Here is a 12,390-nt window from a genome sequence, read left to right on the forward strand (position 1 = left end):
TTAAGGTCTTTTACTGTTCTTTGTTTATTTTATAAGATTTTTTTTCTGTGAAAAGTGCATGTTATCTCTGCAGACAGAAGTTCAATTAAGTTGGCCTAATATTATTTACCAATAATTTAAATGTGGCATTAATAATACAGTCTCATGCTACATAACTAATCCATATTGTATGCTGAAAAGCATTTGCAGTACTATGTATCTGAAATAGAAATCTATTTTTAGATCGATTTATTTTTTTATTTCTTCAAAAGAAAAGAAAACCAATTTAAACTTAAACAAAAACATCATGAATGCTGAAATCAATAATAAAGAAATAGTGTTATGTCTCACTGACAGCAGGCACTCAACAAAAGAGATGTACTGCTCTTAATGAGACAGTGTCAGTGTGGGTAGTACCAGTCTACCCAGGGCATAAACCCAAATATATATACCCGAGAAAGCTCTATCCAAAGACAGAGACCCCTAGCTGGTAGATAAGAAATTACAGACAATCATACTCTCTAAATTGTGTCTTAAAGTAATATGATTAAATAAAGGTATAGAGGAGATTCCCAGAAATGGCTACAAATATACAGACTTTATTAAGTGCGGTCAAATGTACAAGGTAACAACGGCTAAATAGCGTTGTATAGTGGTAGAGACCTATATTAAAATAAGTAAGTAGTACACAGGGGTTTAAGAATAAAAGAAGATGGATACAAGTTTCCTCAGATAATCCTGTAAATAGAGGAAGGGGTCAGTATCTGTGAAGCATAGAACCCTCCTCAATGAAATGACTTTTAGATACCATTCAGCGAGTATGATTATCTGTGATTTCTGCCAGTTAGGGGGCTCAGTTTTTGGATCGAGATTTCTCCAGTATATGTATTTTTTGAAATAAATAATAAAATAAGTTAAAATTTGCTTGAAATATAACATTCAGTGACGCTTTCAGCGATGTTCTGCACTCTCCTGTCTGATGACACGGCCGCTGTCACGAGGTCCAATCAAAGGCTTCTCATAGAAAAGACTTTGGTTGGACACTTTAATCGTCTGAGCGCACGCACATGCTCTGCCTTCAGGGACGAAGCTAATTACATCTGTTTCTGGCAACGGATGTATTTTTTTGCATAGAATTGACATTTGGCAGCCCAGACCTTTTCTGGATTTCCAAAGTCACATATGCAAGGGTTGTAACTAGCCCCAGGCACAAAAGTGCAAATATCTCGATGAGCAATGTTTCAAGCAGAAACGCTACAGACGCCTACCACTAGAACCACAACTAAAACCAGAAGTGGTCATGGTGGTTGAAATAACCCTTTAAAGTAATCAAATTGCTTTTTGTTTTAAATAACACTCAAGATACTCATCCATTTCATCTTTAAAAAAGGATCAAACTGCAAAAAAATAAAGTGTGCATATGTATATGTAAAAATAATACATTGTTATTAAAATGTAGGTAGAATTTTAAAATTTGAACTGTATCAACTGCTAATGTAATTTCATTACTTATTGTAACTTTGTAGTATTGCATTATTTGTGCTTCCCCGTAGGGCTACAACTAATGATTATTTTCATAATCGATTAATCAGCCAGTATTAATTTTTACACAATTAATACATTATAACACACTTCGACCATTTAGCCTATCTGGTTTTGTTAGGCTCCAGGTCCATCCCAATGTGAATTGTTACATTGTTTGCGGAGATTTAAAAACAAAACTACCAATACTAATGCTATATGTCTGCGAAGTGCGAGCCAGGCTACCACATCTGTTTATTGTTTATGCCTGCTACATGTCTTTGCAACAAATGAATCCCCAGGCACTCAAAGTGTTAAAGCCGCACAAACAAAACAAACAAAAAGAAACCGCAACGTTTCGATCGCCTAAGAGGTCTTTTCCAAGCTTGAAAAAGACCTGTTAGGAGGTCGAAACATTGCTGTTCTTTTTTGTTTCATTAAACCTGCCTGGGGAATTTCTTTGTTGCCTTGTCGTTGTGGGATTGCTGGTCCTGCTCCGGAGCACGGGGTGGCTGCTGGGGTTGAGTGCGGCTCCTACCATCATCTTTGCTACATGTCTTTGGAAATCTCTCCCATGACCACGACTCCTCCATTCCTGCTTTTATGCTTTGCAGCATTACAGCAGAATTGAGCAAGACTTACTTAAATGTGGTTGCCAGTGGCTTTTAAATTAATGGTTAAAACTGAATATTAAAAACTAGATAATAAAAATTTAAATGGCACAAAGCATTTCACAGTTTTTTACGGCTTTTTCGAAGAGCAATTGTAACAAAATATTTTTTATCGCAACGATCATAACACAATGAGTAAACATGCCCTATGCCCCTGTGTAGATCAGCAATTCAAAAAGAAAATTAGTAGACAACGATTTTCATAATTGATTATTATTGGTTTTATCGATTTAAAAATTGCGTTAGTTGTTGAGCTCTGCACTCCAGGGTATAGTTTTTCCCTATTCCAAACACTCCATCAATACATAACCATAAAGCGTACAGTCAGTTTGCTATTATGTGCATATATGCAAAGTACTGAAAAAATGCCTACATTTTCCTTGTCTCATGTTACTGTTAGCATTCCCTCATCTCACCTGCTGCCATTTGGATTGAAAGACAACTTCTGGGAAATGGGCGAGACTGGCCCATGTGGCCCCTGCACTGAAATTCATTATGATCACATTGGAGGACGTAATGCTTCTACATTGGTGAATTGTGGCAACCCAGATGTAGTGGAGATCTGGAACCTCGTATTTATACAATATAACCGGTAAGTAAGTAAAAGAAGGATCTATATACCAATAAGTGTAAGTTAAGACTTTCAAAAATAGAAATGTTAAAATAGTTTATTTGTATAAATTAACAAAATGCACGGTGAGTGAACTGAAGTAAGTCTAAATCTAATCACTATTTGGTGTGATCACCGTTTGCATTCAAATTGGCATCAATTCTTCTAGGTACACATTTTTTTTAAGGAACTCAGCAGACCATTTCTTCTGTGGATTTAGACAGCTTCAGTTGCTTGTGTCTCTTCATAAAAACCCCAGACAGACTCGATAATGTTGAGATCAAGGGGAGGGTATACCATCACTTAAAGGACTTCTTGTTTTTCTTTATGCTGAAGATAATTCAAGTTTTGACACTTCAGTCAACAGTAGATGGGCATCACTGGTTTCTGCCAATTTTGAGCTGATAACACTACTGTACATCTGCTGATTATAAAGAAAAGTAAGCATGATGTGTCTTTTATTTCCTTCACTGTGTTTTTTCGGCGAGCCACTGCGTATATGGTCCTCAGTGGTGCCTGTTTCTTTGTGCTTCTTCTGAAAAAGCTTTGACCACATATCTGGAAATCCCTGTCTGTCTTGAAACGTCTGCCTGGGAGAAACCCTACTGATGCAGTTTAGCTACTTTATGTTTTGCTGTTGTACTCAGCCGTGCCATGTTGTGTAACTATTGATATTAGACTGCCTTCTGCAACCTCACCTTGTTAGCAACGTTTGTCTTTTCCTCGCAGTTGTATTCCTCCTACACGGCTATTTTTGTTTTACTTAATTTGTGTTTCAACCCATATATTAAATTAATGTTCATTATCAACTATTAAAACTATAACTATAACTGATTAATCATGCTCCTGAAGATATGCCTACACAATCCCTGATTTTGCTTTCAAAGCAACATTAATTTTTGGAGTACAATTGAACAAAGCGTGTTCTCATCAAAAATTGATTCAATTTTTTTTTCTGTTCACTCACTTTGCATTTTGTTCATTGACAAAAAAAAACAAAACAAACACATTAGCAACATTTCTATTTCTGAAAGTACAGATGGAAAGGGTAGCTATCTTTAGGTAAATATATTTCTATTTAACATTTATCTTACCTACCTGAAGAGGACATTGTAATTAATATATTTTGGAGATGCCCATGATGCTTTGAATGGCAAACAGAAAACAATGCCTGGAATGAGGAGAACATTAACAAATAAGAATAAGAACGAACAGTGATCACAAGAAGAAAATATAATTATTTGATCTTACAGGAGAAACAAATAGGGAATATATGGGGATGATCTGTAGTTGCTATTTAAATTAATAGCAGTTGGCTAGTAGGACTGTGGCATCCTAAATAACCTGTCTCTTCTCTGTGTTTGTGGATAGCGAAGCAGATCGGACTCTGAGGCTGCTCCCACAACGACATGTGGACACTGGAATGGGTCTGGAAAGGCTGGTAACTGTGCTTCAGGGAAAGAGGTCAAATTATGATACAGATCTATTCACACCGATACTGGAGGCCATTCACAAGGTACACTTGATGAAGATCTCCTTTCCAAGGTTCATATTGTAGCACTGACATGGCATTTGTTGACATAAAGCCCATTCAGCCAGTTCTATTGCTTGGCTGCCGTAATATCTGACAAATATGATACAAATACAGATCTATAATATCTGCAGCTTTTAGTGGGTAATGATTTTTTTTCTGCAACCAAGAGGAGCTAAATGTAGGTTTTTTTTTTGTTTTGTTTTTTAATACGAATATTTACCTTGTTGTCAGATCTTGAATCCAGTATTAATTGGTTCTCCCATTGTGTCTATAGTTGATAATGATATAATAAAGGGATAATAGAATATTTGGAACCATGGCTGCTTATTCCTGTTTTCATGAGAAGTTTTCTACATTTAACAAAGACTCACATCGTTTTGTAAAAAGTAGTTTGTTTTACTTACCGATCACTCTTCCATTTGGTCACTAATTGAGGTACTCAACTTTGCAACATCTCATGAATTACTCAAAGAGTGCAAAAAAAGTCTGAGGGTTTGAGAGACTTTCTACATAAGCTTTACTTTTTCCCAAAGAATGCAATGTATTAATGGCACGGAAGTATTCTCCTTACATCTGTAGGAGTGTTTATATTGTTTACAGAAAAGTATTAGTAATAGCATGTTACATTATAAGTCATAGTATGTTATGTGTTAATGCAAAATAACCACAAACATGTTGTTTAAAAAGATATTTTAGTTGTAGAAAACAGGATGCAAGTGTATAGAATATATATATATATATATAATATATATATATATATATATATATAATATATATATATATATGTAAGTTTATGTTAAAATACATACACATACATAAATAATATATTTGATATGTTTAATATATTTAATATAATAATATATTTAGATGGAGCCTTCACAGGCGACAGGTGGTGACAACTTGATATAGGTATGACAGTGGAACAAAGCTTTGATATATGCTGTTTTAAATCGACACTATAGACACCATAACCACTTCAGGCAGGAGTACGGCCATCATTGGAGGCTGGGCTTCAGACTGCTGGTGAATCGAAAATCTCTACTAAAAGGTGGGTAAATGCGGGAAAGGGGGGACCCCATGCCTGCCGACAGCATGCACCAGTTCAAGCTGTAGAAGTGTTCATGGTGCCTACGGTGTTCTTTTAAAGTGGCTAAATCAAAGACAAGTTTTAAATTTAAATAGTTCAACTAAATCCCGAGTGCTTCATCCCCTTGAAGATATATATCCAGCCAATCTTTTTTGGCAGTGATTGCAGCCAATCATGGAATTGTTTGTTATTGTGTATTAGATGAACTGTCTGTTTAAAATTGCATATTAAACCATGTGAGATCATGCAGTATGGGAAAATGAGCCAAACAGTGAAATTAAATGGTAGGCTAGTTGCAGTGACGTATTTTGCAGGAGAATATGAATATCAATATAAATATATCCATCACCCATCTAACATTCTAACTTAATAAAAGTGTGATTGCGTGTTTAGGAGGATTGTGTTTGACTAAGTTTGTTGCGTTTTCCATCTACAACAGCTTAGGATTCTCTGTTAGTCCAGTAGGTTTAGAACAAAAAATAAATTAAATTAAAAACAAATTTTTATTACAATTTGTTTACCAAGTGGTACACTGTTATCCTGTCATAGATGTGGTGATTTGCGAAAGTTGGCAATGTTTGTACCCTCACTCCTCTCACTTTCACTGTGAGTATGAAAGTACATAAGTGTTATGGTATTCCCTGTTTTTAATACAGATACTGGAAAGCATATATTTTAAATAACGCATTTTTTTCCTTAAAACAATTAAATTATAATTGATGCGTAACTATGTTATCTGAAAATAACATCTTCGAGTATGGAGACATCTCACAACAACTTCAGTCTCATGTTTCTAATGTCACCAGAATTCCTCATTTAAGTTATTGATTCATGATAATTGTCTTCTAATTTTATGAATTATGTGTGCCTGTTTTTCAGGGTTCCCAGGTGTTACCATATCGGGGTCTTCTTGGGACAAAGGACTTAGGTCACATAGACATGGCTTATCGCGTAATAGCAGATCACATCAGGACGCTGTCTGTTTGTATAGCTGATGGCGTTTACCCTGGAATGTCAGGTGCAGAGTAAGTACTGGGGAACAATACCCAGTTATTACTATTGGGATTTTATCTGCATTGCTTGTATTTTGCTTATTTCCTGCTTCCAGTGTGGATTCACATCAGCTCTGACATTGTAAGTGATACTGAAGTGTTTTAAATACTTTTAATAATCTAATCAAAGCTGATTAGTTGAGTGCAACCCGTATTGTAAGATGCACGATTAAATAGGGGGAAGCTAATTCCTGATTATATGCAACCTCTCTGTTCAGTAGTAAACCCTTCATTACCAACAACCAAAGTCATCCTGAAGATGTCTATTTTTGTCTACATGCTTGTATTTTCGGTATCTCAACAAGCAGGGTTTGTGACTAATTTATATACATATATTTAATTAAATAGTTGCAGAAATATTGAGATTAAACACTATGATTTCACAGTATTCTTTATCTTGCAACATTTCATGTAAGTTGGGAAATACCATTTTGCATGTATCCTCTATCAACATATACACAAAATTACTGTTTTTATCTTTATTGTGTGCTACCCATGTATACCGGGTTTAAAATAAATGTTACATTGATTAAATTTTTTTTTTTCCTTAAAAATTTTAACTTGATAATGAAGGATTTATGACTTCTAATGGGACATGCTTTATAATAAGTAAATCTTAGTAGCATATTGTTCTATCGCTAACACAAATTGCTATGATTCCATGAACTTGTAATAATTTCATGGCTACCATGTTGCTGATATTGTCCATTGTAATTGTCAGACAAGCTAATTTGGACCTAAAAAAAATAAACAATCGGTTTCTTTACAACTTAGACTTGTTTTGCGTCGGATCCTGCGCAGAGCTGTCAGATTTTCCTCTGAGATTCTCCGTTGCCCTCCCGGCTTTCTCTCCTCTCTGGTCCCTACTGTTGTACAAATTCTTGTAAGTATAACATGTCTACATCATATTGCATGGTATGATATCTTATCTAAGCAATCAGCTATATTTAGCATTTAGCAGTATATGAAGTAATTTTTTTTGCAAATACAGTACTCTGCCAGTGGCTGACTATGCATTTAGGCATTTAGATGATTAATAAAAAAAGTTACCTTTTTTCCAAGGCAGTATTCTCTCCACAGCTCTGCCAATGCAATGATTCTCATAGAGAAGCCCTACCAATAGTCTCATAGAAGTGTTGAATCAAATGGTTTTGTATTACACGTGCTCACTACCACTTTAAATGCTCATTAAAACTAAGCGAGCAAGAAAAACCCTCACCGCTCTAAGGACTCTTTCTTTTTATTTATTTATTTATTTATAAAATTGCAAATTTCTCTTGAATCCGCACTTTTCTATGGAAAAAAGTGGGTACAACCTGAAGTGCTGACTTGGCTTAAAAGGAGTGAAACATGCAATTATTTGTTCCAGTGCTGGACAGTAAAATAGAGGATAATGTATCAGTAAATCGGACTTAAAGGGATACTATAGTGCCAGAAATACAAAGCTTTTTGTGGATTTGTGCCCAGTTTTTCACTGCATAATCTATGAGTGCATGACACTCTAAACAACTGAGAGTGCTAGACTAACCCACTCTTAGCATTCTCCATCAGGCACTCCCTCCAGGTTGGACAAAATTGGTATTTAATAATGCAGATTAATTAATTCATCATGATCGATTTGGGAGAAGTCTTAGACTGACATAAAATTGGGCATGGCACCCAGAGGTTTTAGGCAACCTAACCTCTACAGTGAGCTGTAGAGGTTATATTGCTTAGTGTGTCCATTTATATTATAAAGAGGCCAGTTCTTTTCATGCCCATTAACCTTTAGTTTTCCTATTTATGGGAAAGTTATAAAATGAGTTTGTTATTGAATCAATGTGATATCATCTCCCTAGATTAGCATGACTTTCATAAAGGTGACACATAGCCAATTCAGTAACACAGGGATACTTGTGCTTGTTTTTTTTATTATTATTAAAATTATGCACTGCTATATTGAACATCAAACATAAACATTACACTTTAAGTATTTTTGTGTCTAATCTTTTCACAGCAGGAAGCATATCCAATGCTACAGAGGGAACAAGAGCAGGTCAGTCACTTTATTTGTAATGAAAAATCTCATTTTTATTGTTGTTTTATTCTTTATGAGACAATTACATGGCCTAAAGACCTGATGGAATATTTTGTTAATTACAGGCCTGCTCAGGCAATGGTCCATTTATTAACCGTACAAAACAAATTTCAAATTATGTCATCTGTTCTCAACGTTTTTGGTACTCCAAAGCATTTTGTTATATTTGCTCTCTGTTTATTAAGCTGGTGGTAAACTTTGATTTCTTTTACTTTAGATAATGAGCATTCTTAATGAGAACGAAGAAGCATTCCTCACCTCACTCCAACGGGGGAGACGTATTATAGACCGAACACTTCAGCAAGAACAGTCTTCAAATATTTTCCCAGGCAAGTTCTGCCATTATTTTTTAGTGCAAGTGTCTTATGTAAAAATAGTGTTTAATGATTGGCACTATTGTAATGTCAAACACGGGCCCGGATAAAAAAAAAAAAAAAAAGGATCAGAAATATTTGCCCACGAGCATCGCTAGCTGCTCAGTAGCATTCAGTCTCTACTCATGGTAGAAACTGTGCTATGTACATATTCCCAATACGATACTTTGTATAGTGTTCAGATATGAAAAGCACTTGTTTTCAATCAGACACCGAATGCATCCAACTGATTGGTGCAGATTCAGCCAGGCTGACCGAAATCCAACCAGAATTAGTTTTAGTAAATGTGAGAATTTCCATTCCAGTCGGAATTTGTTTAGTGAGTTACTGTGTAAATCTCTTATCTATCACTTGACTGCGAAGTCCACTAATTCATCCAAAATGGTTTGAGATCTAGGCTGTAGTAGTTATGGTGTTGGAATGTTCCCTTAACAACTATTCACTGCACTCCATCTGTTAGACAATGTGCAATCCTATAACTAATTGTCGTCTCCCATCTTTCATTTGCATATTAATCCTTTGTTTGAAATTGTATCAAATACATTGGCAAAATTCAAGGAGATTACATCCACTGGGTATGCTGAGTTATATTTTTACTGACTTTTTCATAGCATGCAATTAAAAGGACCCTGTGGGCTAAATATTGCACACCATATATTTCATGTGCCTTTGATATTGTCACTGCTATTTTTTTTTTTTTATTATTGTGAATTGAATAAAATTCAATATTTAGTGCCTTTTCTTCTGCTTCTATTCCTCTACTTGGGTGTTAGTCTGTCATTTCCTCCTCATATCCAAGTCTTCCAACTGTCAGATTGGTGTCATTCACAGTACCAAGTGATACGTGAAGTGACAGCCATGACTTTCACTGAGAGATAGATCTGTGTAATGCTCATGCAGATGTACCTCCCGTTAATAATTATTCCTATCACTTCATGCTTTGATCACTACTCTGAGTAGCACAAATCACACACAGTGCAAAGCTATCTGGCAAATTGTGACTGGCTTTTGCAGATTGTGATTAATACTATACTGTGACTGTAGCTGAAGTGAAGAATTTTCGTTTCCATTTTTTTAAGTGAGTTCTAACAGATATTTAGTCTGAATGTTGTCATTTGAATTTTCATTTTATTACTCTTGTTACTGTTTCATTTCATGGCCTTTCTCTTTTCTTTTTTTAGTTTTCTCCACTAACAAAAGATTGTGTCTAGCCATGCTGCCTAAAAAACAAGCAATTAACTGAAATTCTATTCTTGTTTGTCAATTAAATCAGCCTATTGGCAACACATAGGAGGTATGCCCTGCTTAAGGGTAGTGTGTGCCTTATTGAACAAATTGTTCCTTTCAATTATTTCATTAGAAAAGGTGCACTTCTTGCGTTAACATCTGCAGTGGTAATATGATCCTAGCGCTAGTTACTTCTGCTACTGCAAGTCTTCTTTGCAATGAACCACTTAGTACATCAGTACACTGACTTGAGATCTGGTCTCAGCAGCAGATGAGTCATCACTAGAACAGTACACTGACTCAATGAGCCTTCACTTTCCCAAAGATTTGTAATCCTTTTGGACCCCCTTTAACCAAAGGCAGTGGTTTCCAAACCAGTCCTCAAGACACGCCTACCAGTCCAGGATATAGGGATTACCCAGCTGTAACTAAGGTGTTTTTAGAAAATAAAAATAAAAATGCCTAAATCCCTAAATCCTGGACTGGTATACGTGTCTTGAGGACTGGTTTGGAATCACTGCCCTAAGGACTCCTGTCAACTTAGCCCCAACCTCCCCTAACCTTCAACACCCCAAATATGAACTCTATAGATAAAGTGATGCATCTATGCTACTGCTGCCACCAGAGTAGGCAGGCAGCATTTAACAGTGGCATCACCATAGCAGTTTTGAGTGTTTAGGTGAGTCATTCCCAGAGACCAGCTCACTTAGCAAGTGAACTAATGAATCCGTTCATGAACCATTTCTTTTTAAGAACAATCTGAAATAAACTGATCTAAGTGAATCCGACTTCCCATTACTAGTGTGCACTGTGAGGAAGTGAAATAATTTTCACCACTAATGTGGTACAGAAAAGCTGTTAGAGTTTGTTCAGTTAAACAGTGGGGAGATATTCCTTTTTCAGCAACCAGACTGTTAAAGGGATCCCAGCACTTGATCAGGCCCCTGATACGATTGGGCTGGTGATAGACATCATATTATTTTAATTTACAAAGCACCGTACTATTCTAGAAATTGCTCTTAAGGTGCCACCAACTTGCATATTGAATGCATTATATGTTGTGAATACCAAAGTTGAACTCATTGCTATTTTGCCTTTTCTAGTGAATGTGGCATGGTCTCTGTACAGAAATCTTGGATTTCCAATGGATCTTATTGGGCTTATGTTGGAGGAGAAGGGAATGTCATTGGATAAGGCTGCTTTGGATCAGCTTGCACTTGAGGAATCAGAGGTAATGTATTTATTTCTGGAATTGCTACATTGCGAATACTAGCAAAATGAATGTAGCCCTACTTCATGTACAGTCATATCTCCCACTAAAAGTAATAAAGAAACCAAGCAAGCTATATACATGTACATAAACTCTTAGTGTGGCTTGAAAAGTGATTAAATATGTTTACATTTTGAAAAGGGCATATTAAGCCTGGGGATTTCAGAGAACGAACCAGAGGCCCTGCTGAGTGCTGATCTGCAGTACTATCAGATTGGTCCTGCATGGTTTAATATTTTTAGTACAAAGTGCACATTTTGATGTTATTTTAATTTCCCATGATTGTGCCCCAAAAGAGCGGTCGACACAAGCGGAAACCAGAATACATCGTATCCAAGATCAGATACAGGCGTGTGAGGTCGAACATAAGAAATAAGAAATTGTTTGGAATGTCCAGGTCAAAGAGAATCTGTGATAGAAACTTATTGCTAAAGACAATGTGCTACGCTGAGTTTTTGTCTGTAGGTGAAATATGCAAAAGAAATGTATGAAGAGAAAGATTTAGTGTGACGTGTCACAAAGAGCGTGGCACCCTCAGAATGAAAGGAAATCAGGTTCACATTGAAGGCTTGGATATCTGAACCTCTTTGGAAAGACACTGGGCAAAGGAGTAAAGAAACCGTGCCTGAAAGTTGGCAGAGAGCTGAAACCTCTTGTCTGGCCAAGTCTCGAGAAAGGAGAGGCGTGAGCTGCCAAGATGGCAGAGCAAAAATCGTGTAGTAAGACTTGTCTAGGGTAAACAAGGAGGAGAGAAAATTGAAGATGACAACTACAGGAACGATAAAAGAATCAACGTGTTCCATGCACTAGCAATGCCAAACTTACAGGGAAGATTGCCTGGTGTCTGGAGTCAAGAGTCCCAGAGTAGGTAACCATAACATTTATAATAAGCCTGACATATCTCAAGAACCCTGGAAAATGTCCAAATGAAAGCCAATCATGAAGTTCCAGTGGGTCAAGATTCCTGTCAGTGTCCCAAAGAAGGCAT

At 36.3% G+C, this 12,390-nt stretch overlaps 1 protein-coding gene across 1 annotated transcript in view; it reads left to right on the plus strand.

The window, feature by feature from the left end:
* Positions 1-12,390, plus strand: part of LOC134587340 (alanine--tRNA ligase, mitochondrial-like) — a 64,056-nt gene that overhangs the window by 18,779 nt on the left and 32,887 nt on the right. The window contains exons 4-10 of the mRNA XM_063443640.1: positions 2,572-2,763; positions 4,153-4,297; positions 6,282-6,427; positions 7,229-7,337; positions 8,451-8,489; positions 8,749-8,860; positions 11,236-11,363. Coding sequence (XP_063299710.1) covers positions 2,572-2,763; positions 4,153-4,297; positions 6,282-6,427; positions 7,229-7,337; positions 8,451-8,489; positions 8,749-8,860; positions 11,236-11,363 — 871 coding nt within the window. The remainder of the gene's footprint in view (positions 1-2,571; positions 2,764-4,152; positions 4,298-6,281; positions 6,428-7,228; positions 7,338-8,450; positions 8,490-8,748; positions 8,861-11,235; positions 11,364-12,390) is intronic.

Source organism: Pelobates fuscus, chromosome 2 (genome assembly GCF_036172605.1).
Source record: "Pelobates fuscus isolate aPelFus1 chromosome 2, aPelFus1.pri, whole genome shotgun sequence".
In the NCBI taxonomy this organism is placed as follows: Eukaryota; Metazoa; Chordata; class Amphibia; order Anura; family Pelobatidae; genus Pelobates; species Pelobates fuscus.